At 47.5% G+C, this 19842-nt stretch overlaps 1 protein-coding gene across 2 annotated transcripts in view; it reads right to left on the reverse strand.

Annotated features, from left to right (window-relative positions):
• Positions 1–12007, reverse strand: part of efnb3b (ephrin-B3b) — an 80506-nt gene extending 68499 nt beyond the window's left edge. Inside the window, exon 1 of one of the 2 annotated variants that reach the window (XM_035149395.2) lies at positions 10736–12007. In XM_035149395.2, the coding sequence (XP_035005286.1) occupies positions 10736–10884 (149 nt within the window). In that variant the 5' untranslated portion in view covers positions 10885–12007. The remainder of the gene's footprint in view (positions 1–10735) is intronic. The other variant, XM_035149394.2, reaches the window with a different exon arrangement.
• Between the last annotated feature and the right edge of the window lie 7835 nt (positions 12008–19842).

Here is a 19842-nt window from a genome sequence, read left to right on the forward strand (position 1 = left end):
GAAGCCAGCGAGCCGAGTGAGTGTGAGGGCTTTCAGTGGAAGCGCTGGGAAGGTGTTGGGGAGGGGGGGCTTTTGTTCGCAGGGAGCAGAGGGAGGAGGACGAAGTTACGGGAGGGAGGGCGAGGAAGGAGGGGAAGGGGAAGGAGTGAGGGATATGCTACCGACGGGGAGTGAGAACGAGAGGGAGTGGGGAGGGAAGAAACTCTACCCCTCCACTTGGACTTTTTCCAGCACTGGGAGCAATAACATTTTTCATCTGTGCATGCATGTGTATGTGTGTGTATATACAAGCTCTCCACTGTGTCCATGCAGGCCTGGATGTGTGTCTGCCAGTGTATGTGAACGCTGGTGTGTGTTAATGTTGACTGCAAGACATGAGCACAAAGGCAAGGGAGACAGGGGAAAGCCAGAAAGCTGCTGAGTATTGTTGTGTAGTGTGTAGTGTCCTATAGCCAGCATGGGGTATCAGATGGTGGCATGTGGAGGGGGCAACAACAGTCCACTTCACTCGCTCTACACAAGATTGATCTTGTTTGAGTTACTTGTCCTAGACAACAAAGCACCGCGCCGAAATCCATAAGCTGCAAAAAAAAAAGGAGGCAGCGAGTTTAATTTGTAGTAGTTCCTTAAGGTTGGTAAGTTGTTTCTGAAACACGTCTGATATTAAGCCCCTTTACCACGGATACTAAACTAACACCGGCTAACATGTGGCGCTTTGTCTGCAATCGGAATGGATTCCATTGGTTTTCACTCCCAGATTAAATGAACGTATATTTAAATGCTATATTTTATATTAAGCTATATGATAGGGTTATGTTTGCAAGATATTGCACTTAGGGGAACGAAGGCGGGGGTCTCCGAGTGATAGAAAAGCGACCCTCAGTCGGCTCTAGCATCGATCAGTATTGATGGAAACGTGGTGTACGAGCCAATTTGGCAAGACAGCGAGGCGAGAGAGTGCCTCAGTTGTCGGTGCGTCCGTGACGCCGGACAAGACGCACCGGGGGGAAAAACAGAAAGGCAAGCTCCTCAGGGCTTACACGGCTGAAGCGGAGATTATAGCAACAAGTTAGTGAGCGATTCACAGAAAAGTTGGCTTCTAGAAGTTGTCAGGCAGTAGGTAGTAGGCTTCCGGCAGAGCTTTGACCAGAGCACAAATGGGAAGGGGTTGGCTGTATTGGTTCTATTCTTTCAAAGCCTGGTCTTGCTAGCTTTTCCAATAGCTTTAAATCATCACTTCAGGTTCAAAAACTTTGAATCGGCTGAAGCTACGTTTTTCAGGAAATTGGGATAAACAGCCTTGTTTTAGTTTGACAACCATGAATTTTTTTAGCCTAACCACTGAAACTTTGAAAGCTTCATGAACCCGGGAGGCTGCATACTTTCCTCCGTCCAAGAGAAGAATGCAACTCTTCAGCTGAAGTCAAAGTGACATGTTGGAACTTTGAAAAGAAAGAGAATTTTTTCTCGACAAGCAATAATATGAGCCCTGCACTACACTCCTGGCTTTTGTTGCAACAGCCTGTCTTGATTTGCTATGACCATTAGTTAGCTAATGTAAGCCAACTTAAATACATATAACTGGGCCAGTTGGCTGACTTTATGATGCTAACTTTCAACTTTATGTTTCTCCTCTGCTTCTGTTACTTACACTTACGATTATCCTTTAATTGCCACTTGTGGGCACAGTAAATGCTAAGTGGACCGTATTTACATTGTGCTTTTCTTGTCTTTAACGACCATTCAAAGAGCTTGACACTACCAGTCGCATTCATACAGAGCCTCTAGATATACACGTATATATATATATATATATATATATATATGCATTCCTAAAACACACACATACGGCACAGCCATCAGGGGGTTCCACGTCTTGACTAAGGGCATTTTGAAATGGGGACTGGAATCAAACCATTACCTTCCGATTAACAGATGACCTGCTTGACCCACTGCTGGGTGGTGTTAAGGAGGAGAGTCTGTTGCACAGGCTGTCTTTAAAATGTGAAAATCAACAGAGTAGTGGCATTAATTACGTAGCTAAGCAGCCTAGTTGTTAGTCCTAGTTGTTGATATTTCTGTTTAGGTGCAAGATGTGTGTTAACTGGCTTTTCAGGGCGCTAATAGGGCGATTTGTGATCTTTGCAGAGAGCCAGGCTATCAGTTTCCCTTTGATTCCAGTCTTTATGCTAAGCTCAGATGATCACTTGCTGGCTCCATTTCCACTGCAGAAATCACATGTCTGTGTTCATAGCGCATTGACACTGGCGTCGGCCGTTATCGTCAAAAGCCCTTGAATTGAATTGTCTTTGCAAGTTGACGTATTTCTACATGTATGGCACCTCTAAGTGTTGTCTTTTGGGGGTTCTTTTCAGTCTTGTGTCCGTCATGTGTTAGAAAAATGTTCCTGCTGTGTTCTCACATGGGCTCATTTGGACATTTTACTCAGGGGCTGGCGGGAAAAATTCTGGTAAATGTTCGTCAGAAATGGACTCTGACATTTGCGTCCTCTCATATTTTCAGGAAATGTCAGCTTTGATTAGAGAGTGAAGGTGTTGGTTCAAAATGTTGAACTTTGCCTCTGAGGGTGAATGAATAAATTAATAACTAATTATCTGTATACACCCAATTATAAACATACATGTCCTTTGATAGACAGACAGACTGAATTGGGGGCGGGGGGGGGCTCTGAGGCTGAGGCATTATACTTGAGGCTATAACCTACAAACAATTTATTTCAGTTTATCAGTAATCTGTCTATTTTTCCCATGTTAATCTTGCATGTCAATCCTACTTAAATTATATTTAATGCAGAACCCAGGAAATGGAGCATGATTTTTCCCTGCGCTGTTAGCCAAGGTCAGTTTCCCCATAGACCGTAACAACGATGGCTAATGCCAAAGCCAGATGGACTATTTTCGCTGTACAGTCTTTTAACTCCTAATTAGAACTATGCATACGTGCAAGCCCACGCGCGCACACACATCTGAGGAGACGAAAGCGAGAAGCCTGGAAAAATAATCAAGGTGGCGAGAGTTGGGCACCGAGAATATTACAAAGGATCTGAGGTAGAGAAGTGGGCCTGTGTGCTCAGATGGGGTAATAAATGTGTTCGTCTATTAATAAGCCAAGTTTCGAGATGACTGGCTGTTACTGCAGCGGGGCAGAGCAGGACAGGGTTCCCCACCAAAGCCTCTTAGCATAAGGATCATCTCTGACCAATTGTAAGTCAACGGGTAAAGATTATCTTAAAGCTAAGATGCTTTGGAGTAACAGGTCTCCCTATCTCCCACACAAGAGACCAAACATCTACGGCAACAGCCAGAGGATCCGCTCCCCCTCCCACCACTCCCGCCGCACAAATAAAAGTCATGTATCTTTTTTGTAGCCGAGCAGTGAATAGTTTGCTCTGCTTTGTTGCCAGGCTCCTTGCAGGCAGGGTGATTCATGTATGCTTACTTTAGCGGCTCTGTGTGTTTCTGCAAATCTCTGGATAAAAGCTTCTTATGCCAAAAATATAAATGTAATATGAGATATTTAAAGAAAACTCCAAGAAAACTCAAACGCTCATTGCTTGCAGATGCAGCTACGGGCTGTGAGTCTCGCATTTACGAGTCCATTTTTGTTGTTTGACGATGTATTTTTGTTATTTCTGTCGTGACGTAGTGAGACTAAATTCCTCCTCGGCTACAATGGCACACGAGAGAAGCAGCGTGTACCCACGGATGCTGGGTTTTGGAGTGTGTGTCACAGGGCAGACAACATTTGACCTCAATACACCGGATCGCAGGCCGACTCTTAAAAAAACAAGAATGACACAAAAAACACTGTACTAGCCTCACTCTTTTCATATTCTTTTTTTGGCAAATTGAAGTCGGAGAAACTGTAGTAGGAGACAACAGCTGTGTCTTAATTCAGGGGCTGCATCCTTCGGAGGCTGCCTTTGACGACTGTTTCCGTCACATCGCAAAGGCTCCTTCAAACGCCGTCGACAAACGCGTCCTTTCATCCCCTACAAACGAAGGCTCCGACGGGTGGATCCTTCCAGGCCCAACCTGCACCAGGATTCATTGCACTTCAGTGACACAGAGGTAATGGTGCCGGCAAGTGACGAGACATCCGATGCTTCAGAACCCCACGTCAACTCAACCGAACAGCTTATGGCACACGTGTTCAAAAAAACAAAACAAGGGTCACTAAAACTTTGGCTGGGGCGGGGGGGCGGGGTAGGGGCTGATGACGCCAACCTTGGAAAGCCACTGTTGTTGACCTGACCGTCTCGTTTCAGTCCAAAGTTTCTATGCGGATGAAAAGGTGCTATACAAATAAAGTCTAAAATTATTATCTAAAATTATTATTATGAGTTGGGATAATTTTGGCCGCTGTGAGGCCTCCGTCCTTGTGTCCCAAGTTTAATCACTGCGTGTTTGCAGCATCTCATCTTATTATATGAAGTGCAGCAAGTACGGAGAGGGGAAACAGCTGCCAGTCTCCTAACTGCTCTGCGCTAAGTTGATCAAAGAGCTCACTCTGCCCAAAAAGTCTATGCATTCCTTTAAAGCTTACCAGGTTTCACGCTGGACTTCACAGGGATAAATATTATGGGACGTGTCAGTAATGAGGAATGAGGGGCCGGCCCTGTTGTATGTGAGCAGGAAGCAGCTAGTCACGGCGGTGACCTACAGATCATCAGTCACTCTCTCTGACTGGGCCGCGTCACATCAGCCAGTGCCACTGTCAAGCCCGGCCGTGCTCCTGAAAACCATCCATCTCTCTTTTAGCTCGCCTTCCCTCGCCATCCTTCCTGCTTTTTGTTTCCCTTCTCTGTCTTCTTCTCCTCTATCTCTCCCTCATCTCGCCCCCCAACAGCACCCACTTCTTCTCTCGCTGGCCTCTTGCTCATATCTGTGGAAGATGTTTGCCAAAACTTCAGCTTTGACGAGGCACAGCTGTCCGTCAGCGAAGCCTCTCATTTGTCTCTCTTGTGAAGACACACACTCTCTCCCCCTCTCTCTCTAACATTCAGTCAGGCCTGTGTCCCATCAAAGCAGTGTCTTGACGTCCACTGGCATGGACGGCGCGGGCGAGAGTGACGGCGTTTCAACGCTGATCAAAGTGTCAGGACATAAAGGCTGAAAACTGGAATGATTTCTGGTTGCTGGGGAAGTTACTGGGAGATAAGAAAACACAATATTTGACTTTTGTTTTGCATTTTACAAGTTCTGCATAACCGTGCGCATGTGCTATGCAAACGAGGACTCCACCTTGACGTTGCTTAAGGTGATTGGAGGTGTGAACTCAAAACACACACTGCTTAAAATTCTATTCTCATCCATTTCTGTCCCAGAATCGTTATTTTTGTACAAAACGTGAACATTTTTTAATTTTTGTAACTTCTTTCCACAATTTTCCAGGACTGAGTGTCTCTATCTGGAGGATAATGCAAATTGCTGCAAATACTTGAAACAAGTCAATTTGTATTGGAGACGGGCTAAAATAATCTTACTACAGTGGCATATTTGTGGCACATTTGTTTTGAGAAACTAAGACTTTAGGACTTAATTACACCCAAAAAACGGTTTGGTTTGAAGGATTTGTTTTTCACTTGACATACTCAGAACGGCTTAGAGCTCGGAGATCTTGACACACAGTTTAGTATTCAAGGCACAGACACACACATACCAGCGCATCCTCTGTCACAAACCAGAATCCACACACTCACATGCACACACGGGAAATGACAGCAGCGTCAAGTCCCTCCTACAGCTATCCCATTTATCTGGAAGGATGCCGAAGCCACGGGAGCTGCTGCAATACGAGCCCAACCCAATGTTGTGGAGATGTGCCGAGCAGTAGCGGTGGTAGAGCTGGGAGTCTCGTGATGCAGAGCAAAGAGACTGGAGGGCGAGTAAAAGAACGGATAGAGGAGGTGATGAACGGCGTGGCAGAGGTTGCTCCCCCATTGCACACTCCTAAGGCCATAAGAGTCCACATACACTTTTACACTACGCCAGTCTGCCTCTCTGTGTCACCCGGGGGAGGAGGATTGACCTGGCCCAGTCCAAATGCTGCCAGGAGGATTGGATGATCCTGCTTAGGCAGGGTGTGCTGTGAAGCAAGCTAATGAGAGGCCAGTGTGTGTGTGTGTGGGTCTGTGTGTGTGTGTGTTGGCTGGCTTTGCTAAGGGGCTCTGGGTTCAGCCACCTAGGGCAATCTGCCCAGTGATGCTGGGACACATGTGACCCCCTTCAGCCCCACGGCCTGGATTACTGTTACCACCACTACCGCTGTGAATGTGTGTGTGTGTGTGTGTGCGCTGGCTGTTTCCAGGGAAGGGAGTTGCTTGTTTCTGCATGTGTTCCAACACTCGGAACCAGCCGCACACTTTTAATCTCCTTCATCCTAATCATCAGCACTTTTAACCATTACCAAAATCCCAAAGTCACTTCTAAAGCCCAAGGGACTAGGGAAGTAAATTAGTTCTTTAGCCAACCCCAGCATATTTACAACACCGCTTTATAGCTGTTATGATGTTGATGAATGTGCACTGCCCCTGCCAAATAAACTTATAATCGAGTGATAAAATAATGAATGAATTCCGAGTGGAACAACAGTCCGTGACGCCTGCCAATTTCCTCACCTCTCCCGTGTGTGTCAATTTGTGTGTGTGCGCACACATCTGCCCTCCCCTGTTTACTGTCTAGTGGTAGCAGTGTGTGTTTAATGCTCACTTGCACATGCAACGCAGGAGATACATTAGGGCCCACACACTCACACACACACGTGTCCGACAGAGATGGGAGGGCAGGTCAAGCCCCCCGAGGCCCGTTTATGTGTGCAGACATCTGTTGAGAACGTGCGGCTGCTGGAATAGACCTGTCTGTTCGCATGTCTGTATTTTCACAGTCCAGCTGCATACCTGTGTCCATCTGCAGGAAAGAAAGGAAGAGAAAGGAAGAGAAAAGAAGAGAAAAGAAAAGAAAAGAAAAGAATGCAGCCGCTGGCCGGCTTGGATCCCCTCTCCTTCCCCTGGCCTTTGTATTCTGCCACATCAGCTGGAACCTCTTTTTCACAGCTCCTGTTGCTCTCAGCTCATAAACTTACACACACAGGCGAGGGGAGGAAGAAAAAGAGGGAGACAGACGGGTGGGAGTGAGGGTGGGTGAGGGGCACTTGCTTTAACAGGCAGCCCAAACAAGCAATATATGGTTCATATTCGTCCCTTCTCTTCCTCCTCCTCTTGTTCCTACACGCCCCTCGTCCCTAAAAAATACACATTTAAAATAAAACTACCCGGTGGATGTTCTCTAATCATTTGCCCGGGGGATGCGTGAAGAGCTTACCAGGCTCCTGCTCGCTTGTCCACACGGCCCCGGAAAGGCTTCGCATGCATTATTCGTGAAGGTGGCGGGCCAGGTGGACGGGGGAGACCTACGTGAAACTGGCCGTGGAGTTTCAAACATACAAACAACCAATAAACGGGTTGTAAAATGCTGCTCCTTTGGTATATGGCACCCCGTTTGACCTACTAACACTTATTCCACTCTCCAGTCCCAGAATGCCCTCACCAAGAACATTTCCAAAGATTTTTTTTTCCTTTTTTTTTGTAGTCGAAACACTTAGCCTAGTTAGCTAGTCTTTTATCCGGCGCCAATTAGCCGGCGATTAATGAATTATTGAGAAACGGGAAGGGGGGGGATTAAATTTTAATGTGGATCTTAGGGGGAATAGTTGTATTACAAGTCACCGCGAGCGCCGAGCGCAGAGACGCCCACCCTCGGCAGCCGTTTACAATAATCTACAGCCGTTTACTGAAGTATGGAAAGAGAGGAAGAGAGGGACTGAGAGCAGGGGGGACAGGAGGCTTTGGCCTTAAGAACAGACGCTGAAATCGAGCTTGCAAAAGGGCCAAAACCTACAAAACTCCATATGCTGCGATCAGAAAAAGTGACCCGGGCCAACGTTCACTGAATCCACTTTCTGTGCGTGTTAGTGCGTGTTAGTGCACCGGTGCGACTCGCAGTGTGAACCCAGGTGTGTGGGTCACCTGCCACCCCCTCCATCCTCACCTTCACCCCCCCACAGACTCCTGAGCGGTAATGTAAGATTCGATCTTTCATTAGGGCGGCCATGTAAGGCCAATAATAGCAGATGCTGAGATAAGGATAATGTAATTCTTCTGGGAGGATGGGGGTTCTGGGTGTCGCTCTCCCCAAGGTGACTGTTCTGGTTCAGTTCTCTCTTCCTCAAGCAGAACCTGTATTGGCACTTGAGTCTTAACTGATATTGATTTACGTAGGGTTAGGACAGTCTCTACCCCCACCACTCCTGTTTCTCTTTCACCTCCTGCCACCTCTCTTTGTTTATGTTCCTTTTCTTTCAGGACCACAGTGATTTCAGCTGATGGACCAGTCAATAAAAGGGTGGGTGCAGCCTTTGAAGAGGCTCTTAAAATAGTATTTTTACTGTAACTTACGTCAGCCAGATCATTTTATTTGGGAGATGTCTGCGTTCTCCACTACACCCATGGGTGCCTGCTATTCCTCCTCACCTCTACACATCTCTGGGTGCATCAGCGGCTGCTGTAGTGCCATAATTAGTGGCTGGATGTGACACATGTTTCCAATTTGCTACGTCTGTTCACCGCGCCGGAGGGGGCGGGTGCGGGGAGACGGACTGAGGTAGAGATGGAGACAGACTGAAGGTGACGCGAGGGATGAGAGGGATGGGAGTGGAGGGGAGGAGAAGGCAGGAAGGGGGGGTGAGAGGAAGGTGCGAAGGGGTGAAGAGTTGAGGGAGCTGGAGATTGCTCGCGGAGGTGGAAGGAACGATGGGAGGAGAGGTGGAGGGCAGCTGCAGGTGGACGGTCTGCACTTCAAAGCGGCCCATGCAGCAGAGGTCTGGAGGTTAACAACGTGACAGTCCATTTGCTACACAGACGAGACGTGAACCATACATGCGCTCGGCACCTGATTGATTCAGACAACCGCTTCTGCAAACTTTTCACCTCATTTCAGAAGAACAAACCAGATGTGGGTGGGCTCTGGACAGCGTCCATGGAGGATGTGCAGGATTTGAACGAGCATGGGATCGTATTTCAGCCCAGGGCCCAAACCTACTTTGCCCTGAGGCCGCTACGGCTCTAGTTGTGTGGAGAGCAAGAGAAAACAAGGACATGGAAGTGTGTAAAAGGGCCAAGAAAATGAACTGGAGGAATGACTAAGCTGATTAACTATGAATAAGCCTGGTAGTATACAATAAGGCTTTGTATTCTCTATATACGAGTGAGAGAATCTGAGAAAATGACGACAGAGTCTGGCGTCAAAGCCACCACCCCTCTAATTGCCAGCCAGGCCCATTCACTAAGCCCCGACACCCACCTAACACCAAACTCCATTAGGAGACAATGGCGTGGATTCACCTGTAAGGCCTCAAAAGCCCCGGCTGTTAGCTTCTCAGTGAAAATTACCCTCCCGTGTCCTGCTCCCTGTTGGGTGAATCCACCCACTGCTGACAATAAGCCCTCATTAAGGGCTTCACGCCTGGCTCCACAGCGGGGGCCCACGCGCAGTCACATCTGTGGAGAGGGGAGAAACCGGGCCGGCCGTAGCCTCCAGCCGCACACGGACACATTCAAAACCTGTTGGTCTCTGGTAAAGCTGGTGGCGTGGGTGTGACCCGGGTACGGGAAGTGCCACAAGTGACTTTACTTTGACTTTTGTTGTTTTAAATCAACAAAGGTTGTGAAAGGAAGGGTGTATTCAGGATACGCACTTTGACAAAAAAGCTGAAAAGATCTCTATTCGCCACAAATTGCATTCAGGGTTTGTAAAAATTGAGGGCTGGCGTCACTTTAATATTCCCTTTCTCCAGCACACAAGCCCCCTGCTCTTCTCCCACCGCCACCAGGCATTGCAGTCCATTCAGACACAGGGGAGAAAAATTGGCAGAGGTGTGAGAAAAGTGGTGAACGGCCGAGAGGTGTTTAAAATGACATTTCCTCGGCTAATGCCTGACACCTTCTCCAGAGGACAGAGGAGAAAAATGCTAATGAGTCGTGGCCAAGTGGGCGCACAGGGTGTTGGGAGAGGCCTGGGGGGGGGGGCTGGATTTCAATCAAGGTCATCCAGCTACAGCAATTTAGAGCATCACACACACGTCTTTATTACCACACGCACACACACACACACGCACATTTTGGCCTGCACGGCAGTTTGAAGGGACTTTACCATTAAGAAGTGAGGCTGGACTATCCACAGTAATCAATGCGAGTGGGGCAAACTCACAGCAGCTGTGGAGCAGAGCAGTGTAGCACATCAAGGTGTGTGTGTGTGTGTGTGTTTGTGTAAGCCAGGTGTGTGTGTGTGTGTGCAGCAGATCACACTGGCTTTAACTAATATACTTAATAATGGTGGGGAGGAGAAATTGTCCAAATAGAAACATTGATCCTAATAATAAATATGATTCCGGGGCTGTGTGTCCCGCAGGCCTCTCTAACTTTGTTGTGTTTTCTATTTCACGTTGCATCGCTGAAAGTCCCTCAGAGTAACGCGCGCGCATCAAATTGTCTAAATCCCATCCTCTGCTGCACAAGTTGCGTGTCTCACAGTGCACGTGCACTTAACCCCCAATTATTTCGGCTTCCGTCCCTCGCCTCGAGTTCAAACCTGCAGATGAGGCAACCAGGGGAAAAAAATAAAATGAAAATAAAAAAAAAGGAAGAGGCTGCTCTTACCTTTCGTTCAGGGAATTCCAGTAGATGGGCTCCATGTTGCTGGCCGCCGACCCCAGTAAATCCAGTAAGAAAACCATCAGGATCCCCAAACCATTCCCTCTCCCTCGACTCGCCATCTCCACCCCGACGCGCAGCTTGTGTAGCCGCATTTAAAAAGAAACAACCGAGAGGGACCAGAAGCGGAGGGTTGTGTTTCTGTTCTCTGCTGCTGCTGCTGCGGGGAGACTCTGAGACACAGCGGGCACAGCCGAGCCAGGCTTGTAGGTCGCGACAGTCAGAGAGCGGAGGCTGCCGTGCATCCAAGATTCGTCGAAATGCACAAAAAAAACACGCTCTGAAATGTGCAGGAGAAACTTCGTCCAAATCCGTGCGTCCGCGTCTCCGGAAAAAAAAACTATTTCAGTGCCATGACTTTCCCAGCAATCAATAGTCCCTTTTTTGTTTGTTTTTTTTGATTTTCTGCTAAGCGCACAAATATAACTCCACTGGACGGATTCTTTTCTGAGAGGTACCGCCACCCAGCAGGCGCTATTCCTGCTGCCTCTCCGTGCGCCCGGATTGTCTCTCTCCGAACAATGTTCCCTTGTTCTCTGCGCCGACTCTGCGCGATTTCTCTCCCATTACCTTGTTCCCTCGCAAGATGATCCACGTCCCGGCATAAGCAGAGTGACGCCGGAGAGGTTTATTGTCCCGTGTGTGTCACGATCGCGCAGAAACCCCCCCCCCCAAAAATAAAAACCCAAAACAGCGGAGGTGAACAGGTTTAAAAAGGAAAGGATGTCACTCGTGTCCACAGCTCCATCCTCAAATACGTGTTGATGCTCGGTGGGCTTCAGTCCGTGCGCATTTTATCCTTCTTCGCTCGGGGGTGGTAAATCCTGCAAATCCCTCTTGTTGAGAATTAAACAAAAAATAAAAAGCGAACAAATAAGGGTCCGAATTCAAATCGATGATACATCCAAGGGTCGTTGCGCGCAAAGGGGAACTGAGAGAGAGAGAGAGAGGAGCGAGCCAAAGCGCTAGAAGAGCATCTCCACTCCGACGGTGCCGCACAAAGGCCGACGGGAAACTTGGAAAGAAACGCAAAGGTTGTGCGCATCGGTCTGTGTTGGTGGAGTCGCGCGACGTTCGGAGAGCTGGAATGGTTTTCGCAGTAACGAGGAAAAAGAAAGAAAAAAAAAAGCAAGCGCGTTATCTCATCCGTGTGCGCGCCTCGCAGTCCCGCAGGTCTGACTGGTCCTGACGCTCGCAGCGCATTGACACAGCGACTGGCTCGTTGGAGAGAGGAGGAGGCGGAGGAGGAGGCGGAGGAGGAGGGTAAAGGGGACGTGGATGAATGGAGAGGGGAGGGGAGGGGGGGACCTCCATCCTCAGACTGGCAGGCAACGGAGCGCAGTTCTTCCTTTTTTATTGGGGGTGGACCCTCCATGCACCTCCTCTCTCCTCCTCCTCCTCCTCTCCGGGGTTCACAGACTCGGACCTCTGGACTCCCCGGAGGTCTGTTCTGCCTCCTTTTAAAACGGCGAAGAAGAAGCACACGCACGCGCTCAACTCCACGACGGAAGAGCAAGAGCGCCCCCAATGGATATACTGGGCATTACACGTGACACTGGAAAAGTATTGGATAGATGGATAGACGGATGATAGATAGATAGATAGATAGATAGATAGATAATGACAAAAACACAATAAAAAATACAGCATATAAGACACACAATACAACAGTGCAATGGACAGGTATAAATAACTAACTTACACCAGAGAGCAGATCGTACCCAACACTAAATGTCCTTGATGCGTTATTCTTTGTTCAGTTTGGCACTGGGAATAAAAGACGTTCCTGCTGGGCCGTGGCGTGGGACCCTGAACCAGACGACCAGACCGACTCAAACTCTGAGTGCATCGGCTGTGAGGTATCTGCAGTATGAGAGTATGACATCACATCTCAATGTAGAAACTTAAGGAATATTGGGGTTTTATTTTTAAAGTGCAGTTACACAGTCACACTGCGAGTACCTGTAGCATATTTCACGAACATGTTGAAAACCATAGTAAGGAGGAAAAAAGACCAAGAGAAGAATCATGGTGACACCCATGATCATTGGACTGGAGTCACCTCATACGTCTGCAGCCCAGTCTAAACAAAAAGATTCCCCTTTCTGTGTGTGTGTGTGGGGCAGCATCCAGCCCCAGCACTTCAAAGTGGGCCAATCCGCTTGATGATGTGCAGGAGGAGCCGGGTGACAGGCCCCTGCTGAGGGCCACACACACACACACACCAGTGTTTACGCTGGGCCCCCGGGAACACTAATACTAATTTATCCACCCAACTATTTTTCTCACACACACACACATAGAAAAAGAGAGAGAATCATGTATGAAATTGAGTTTGGAAGACTACCAATACTGTGGGTGTACTGCCCCCATGTGGTAGACAGTGTGCATGATCCAGACTACAACACATGTAGAAAACACTGATAGACCAGGTAGACTGTGAGACTGTTTCACACTTGAATAACAAACTTTCTAGCTCTGGAGGAAGGTTTCAAAATAAAATGAAATACAGAAAAACCCTGATCACGTCATTGAGGTGTCATCGGGGGCCATCTTGGACCGAGACAGGCTAAAGAGAAGGGAATTATGGGAAATATAGGAGCTAGCATTTTTGGAGCTTTACCCACAGTCGAGACTAAAAGTGTTTTCAGACACCAACTCTTCCTCGATATGATTCATACGCAGCACCCAGACATGAGAGTGGTATCGATTTCTTCGCCTACACAGTGGGAGATTCTAGTTCTGGGTCGAGCATGCTGGCGTGTCGTATAAACTCTGCTGTGGAAAACACTGTTTTTGTTTTTATAGCACGTCGACACCACAGTCTGCCTTTTATCACGAATCTCGTCGCCTGACCGAGTTGACGTCTTTCTACATCTTCTACGTGTTTTCATCCTGAGATACTTGTATTCTTCCGGTTTCACGTCCGGTCCTTGTTAGAAACGTCATCGACATTTTCCTGCTGTATTCTCACACGGCCTCACTTCTACATTTTTCTGGACATTGTACCAGGGGGCTGCAGGGAAACGTTCAGGAGAATGTACAGGGCAACTTTTTCACAAGTGCAGCTCCTCTTGGAAAATTTCCAGAAAATCTCTGGGCTTCAGCGCACGTCTGAAAGCAGCTTGAAGGTCAGGATCTGGCCTCTGCTTCTCCAGTTTAGATGATTCTTTTCCACTCTTTCTTTTTCCACATCTGGTTCTCGACAGTCGCCCAACCTTATGGAGGAGCAGTGCTAAATCATTACTGACATAAACTGACACAAAACATCATATTCTATTGAATTTGGGGATTTAAATGTTCAAATAGTGCGACTCCTTCTGTGCAAAGGCCTCTGTCCTCACATGGCTTCCACCACCGCGTGCAATACCTTGGTGCAGCAATCCGTCACTTCCCCCAAAGTGTACACAGCTACGACGGTAAACCGAGCGAGACAAACAAAGAGAGGACGAGTGCTGTAATATCTTTCATTGAAAATATTTCCCATAAAAACAACAGAGCGGGAGGGAAAAAAACCTGATGCACCAAACACCTCCTGCTGTTCGTGCACAGCCAGGGAGGGAGAGGAAATAAATGAAAGTGAGGCAGGGGAAGCACAGAGAGCTAGGATACTAAAAAACATTACAGGAAAGTCGTGTCTACAAGAGGAGCAGAAGTGCAGCTGGCACGGATTCAGTGTCTTGCTGAAGGGCACCTCGGCAGCGCAGGTGAGTGAATTGACCGGGGCTAAAACCAGGGTCGTCAGGCTAGAGGATCATCTGCAAGTATTATAACAAAAAGTTTACAGACGTTTCCTCTGCGTTGAAAAATTACAGCATGCCTCCAACAAGAATCCTAATTGCAGGTTAGCAAATCCAAACGAGAAGCAAATACAGCGGGGAGATTTTATAGAGCTGGGCAAGGAGAGAGAAAGAAAGACAGAAAGACAAAAAAAAGGGAGACAGAGAGCAGAGCTGGAGCTGGTTGTTGTACGCTGACCTCTGGAAACCTTGGCAGGGCACATGACAGAGCTAAATGTGGTGGAGGAAGGCAGACTGGTTCAGAGACAGCAGCGGTTCAGAGGTGGAGCTGGCACGAAAAAACAAAACCTCTCGCTCTGTCTGGGAATCTCTCTGTGTGTGTGTGTGTGTGTGTGTGTGTGTGTTGTGTGTGTGTGTTGGTGTGTGTGTGTGTGTGTGTGTGTGTGTGTGTGTGGGCTTGTGCTGGAGATGACTCAGTTTTTGAGTGCAGAGCTATAAGATAAAACCTACATCAGACAGATAGATAAATAGAAAGACAGATAGACAGACAAATAGAAAGACAGATAGACAGACAGATAAATAGATAGACAAATAGATAATATACACCCTTGGCTGGTATGTCTGTGTTTATTAGTGCTCATTTATTCAGGCTGACCTCATTTACTGCGCCGACCTTCAACTCTTTTTCATAACTGCATCTTCTCCCTGGTGACTCCCACTGCAGTCTGCTCCAGCTGCCAGACATCGCCAGACATCGCCCCCCACACACACACACACACACACACAGTACTATAGATAGACACAAACATGCATACACATGCACTGACACAAAAAACAAACATGCACATCACTTTCACACTGAATGTACACAGTAGATGCAAACATAAGCAATTATAGTAAGTGCATAGTTGACATCATGTATGTAGCTTGAGGGTTAAGTGTACAATACACACACAGACTCACAGACCAGCACAGGCACATGCAGTTGAAAGACCTTAGACAGAAAAACATGCACCCTGATGGGAATGAAATTCACACCGAGGGTGGTACAGTGTGTGTGTGTGTGTGTGTGTGTGTGAGGATGTGGGCTGGTGTCAGAGCATAACACCCTTGCCCGCCTCACAGGTGATAGATCTCAGCTGCACATCTTTATCCTAGCATCTGTCTGTCCTCCTCCTCCTCCTCCTCTCACACACACACACTCATATCTTCCGACGACAGAGACAGACGCGGGGGTGGGTTAAATGAGGAGAGGTGAGGGGCTGTGCAGCATGTGACGTGCAGATCACACGTATGGATCGTTCAGTGACGGCGACTGAGGAAATCATTTGTACCTGACAGTTGATCTCTGTCACACGTCGACTCACGATTTGCATATTTGTGTTCATGCTACTTCAGCTACGCTCATGAGGATTTCTCTCCGACTACATTCATCCTGATGCCAGCACGTCTCCTAACTTACCTCAATCTAGTTTCAATTTTATCCTTAAAACTTAACCTGAGAATAACTTTAACCTTCAGGCTGCACAACACGTGAGGGTGTTTCCGTGGTTTGACGTTGAGTCCTCGGGATTTCTCCTTGAGAAGAATAATCTTTCTAAAATCTCGTTCCAATGGAATGATATGGTACCTTTGCACTTTTTTGGGGATATAAATGAGAATCTATTTGGCGCTCAGACCCCTTGTGATGTCATCAAGCCTGAAAGGGGGCGTGGCTGAATAGTATAGGAAACAGGAAGTGGTTGTTGATAGGATCAAGAGAATGTTGAGGATCTGAATGAGATGAGTGGACACTGGAGGTGATTGGGGAGGAGGAGGGTCTCAGCTGACTCTGAGAGGGAGGAGACAATCCTAAACTTGACAGAAACAACGTGATTGGCTGATTGAGATCATTGCAAAATCTGATTGGATTGCCATTTAAACCCAACAGTCTGGATTGGAAGAGACGGGGAGTCCTCTACACGTCTTGGCTTGTGCTGGAGGCCCGAAGAACAAAAGTAAAACAGAGAAAATAAGACAGATAAGATATATATTTTTCCCATCCAACTGATCATCTCTCCACCCGTCATTTATCTGCTTGGAGGGGTCCTAACGCCCCTGGCTGATAAGCGTTACCATATTCTTTTTGAACATGGAATGAAATTAGGACAGTGCACTGATTTGCTTTGTACAAAACCTCTATACGAATGAAGGATTTAAAGTGATTTTCTATATTTCTATTATAGTCAAAAATAAATCCCAGAGAGTATTACCCTCATCTCAAAAGTCTGATGTTATTGCTTTTTCCAGTGATAAGATTAACTGTATTTTCTGGTCCAAAAACTATTAAAACATGCAAATGAGCCACGCTGTTGCAGTGGGTGAGATGTTCCTTCATGAACATGTGGTGAATCAATCCCACTGTCCTGCTGCCTAAAATACTCAGGACTGCACCAAATGTGGAGAAGTTTGTCACCGACAGTCCAAAACAAATCTTCTATTGTCTAGAAACTACACAGCCTACAGTTTAAGAAAGTTATCCAGACTTTTTTCACGATGAGCTCTCAAACACCTTACAGTACTCGGACTTTGGCTTTTATCCCCTCTATGTGTCTCTGTGTCCTCCTGCTCGGCCTCCCGTCTCATTTTATCACCAGGGCGCCTCCTCGCTCCGGCTAATCTCCTCCTCCTCCTCCATCTGTCTCCTCAGCCCCTCGCAGAGCTCCTCTGACCTGGCCCGCTGCTCCACCTGCTCCCCCTGACACCCCTCGCCCTCCGGCCTTCCCGCAACTGCCGACTCCTCCGTAAGCCTCCCCTGCAGCCACGGCGGAGGGGTGTGAGGGAGGGAGGTGATGGAAAGGTGTACAGAGTGGACAGATGCTGGGGGTGGGGGGGCGAGAGGGGGCCATGCAGCCAGAGGGCAGGTAGGAGGATGAATTTAGGCCTTGCTGCTCCACCTTTTACCCAAGAGAGCAATTACACAAGCAATTACTCTCCCTGGGCATCGAATACCCTGCTAAACCGTCAAAATCAAACCCAATCTGTCAGGGCCGGCTGGGATACTGGATGCTTAATGTACATCAATAGGTTCCCCCTCATGTTAACTCGCTGTGGAAATCGCCAGAGGGGAAAGTGTGTGGAGAACAGGAAGAGGAGGGGGGGTGAGATGAGATGATGAAGAGTAGAGGGATGGTAGGGCCACATATTCTGGCATGTGTCGCCTATTTTACGTTGATATTCTATAGGGACGAGGGTTTTTGCATCAGTGGGAGAAATATCAGTGCACTGCTACGTGTCAGCAGCGGCAGAATATGATGTGACAGATCTTTATTGTGTTAATCTTCCCAGCTATTATTGATAGATATCCGTGTGTGTGCCTCCCCATCTGGAGTGAATGAGTCGGGATCAGACTCCAGAGTGAAACGAGACCTCCGCTGCTGTGCTGCTCCCTGGTTTCAGAACATGTGCAGGGATACAGGTGCCAATTATTTCCACATCTAATGTAAACCAGAGAACAAGGACGCGTCAATCACCCCTGCCGCCCTTTTTGGAATGGAAATGGGGGGGGTATTCATAGGAACGCGGCTATTTTGGCAGCTGATGAAATGGTTTGGTCGGGGCCTACGAAAATATTCCTGCACATTCTGGCTCTGAGAGGAAAAACCTCAAGTCATCTGAGCTGCAGACTGGTTTCGCATTCAGTGGATAATGAGTAGAAAATGTGGTGATGGGAAAATGACATTCCCCTAGCGCCTGTGAACATTTTTGATGCATGCTCACGAAGACGTATTATTTGGGGATTTCGCTCCCATCCTCACTAATGTTACCAGGAGAAGCCATTGATCATCGGCAAACCGTAACGTGACACTGAAGAAGTCCAAAGAACAACACGGGAGTATTAAAACAAGACGGTCAGCAGCCATGCTGGTACCTCAGTGAGCTAAATGTCATGAACGCCAACATGCTGGTGTTAAGAACGGATACGATCTTCTTTGTTCACTATGGTTTAGCATTTTAGCAAAAACATTTGCTAATCGAACACAAAGAACGTCATTCGTTTTTCAGATATTTGGTCATAAGAAAAAAGACATTGGACAAACTGAAATTCAGACTTGATCAAAGCTTCTGATGAAAAGTTAAAGGGACGCCAAGTTATTATCATACATTATTCATATTACAAAGTTCGTGCCAAAGATACATTTGACTCAAAATCAGAATCCAACAGTCCGTAAAGATGGACGGGTCCCCCAAAGTGATGGGACACGGACCAAAAATAAAAAGTACATATTCAATACATTTTTCTCAAATCTTTCTGTCATTTTGGGTTTAAGTGCTCATTTTTCTGCTAAGTTTGGTTTGAATTAGTTCTAAAGAGAGTGTGTGGGCGGGACCTGGCTGCCACCGCTTCAGCCCCTGATATTTTGGCTTCATTTCTGGACAGTGGGAGGAAGAGGATACGCATCGTCCATCTTTATTTACGGTTTGTGGTGTGAGATGATATCACTGAAAGATAAATGCGTACAGCCGCCAGTTTATTACCTGGGGATCCACATGGGTCAGAAGGTATTTGTCACTAATACAATCCAATCTGGGACGAATGGATTCACCAAGATCACATCGCACAGAAAGCCTCACGTTTCCTAAAGCCTGAGCCGTAAACCGAGAGATGAGCCATCACAGTGGCTGTTGTGTATATGCAGCAGATAATCTATTAGCTATAACAACTCTACGACAGCGGGGTGTCAGAGCGGGGGGGGGTCAGAGAAAGGCCCTGTGCCACGCGGCTGACAAACCCATTAAAAGTCTCTGGGAGATAAAGGAGTCCTCCCTTTTGACATTTTCCGAAATGCCATGTATGACGAGCTCTAAAAGCTTCGGGAAATCTGTTCCCTCTGCCCCATGTTGTAAAAAGCCTTTTTTCTGTTTCAAAGGCGGAATGAGAGCGACAAACCAGAGAGCGGTCTACACATCTCGGCCTCCGAGCCGCACATGCTCCCCCCCCCCCCTTTCCATGCTAATGCAGGGGGGGGTCACAGCACCGAGTGTTTGCTTGAGTGCTTCACTGTGGGATTAGGAGATCCAACAGGCAGACAGCCATTTGAATAATTGTTTTCAAATGTCTTTCTTAATATCAAGATCCCATCACTTACCATTCTGCACACTTTCCTGTCACAAGTGCTGGGCCTGATAAGTGTGTGTGTGTGTGTAAGTTGAAGGGAAGGTACTTATGCATGGCCATGGAGGACGCAGAAATAAATGGAAGCACAGAACACTTGATGTGGATCGGCTCATTAGCTGCACAAGTGGGAAGACGACACCGCTGCCACCTTGGGA

Source organism: Hippoglossus stenolepis, chromosome 23 (genome assembly GCF_022539355.2).
Source record: "Hippoglossus stenolepis isolate QCI-W04-F060 chromosome 23, HSTE1.2, whole genome shotgun sequence".
NCBI classification, from domain to species: domain Eukaryota; kingdom Metazoa; phylum Chordata; class Actinopteri; order Pleuronectiformes; family Pleuronectidae; genus Hippoglossus; species Hippoglossus stenolepis.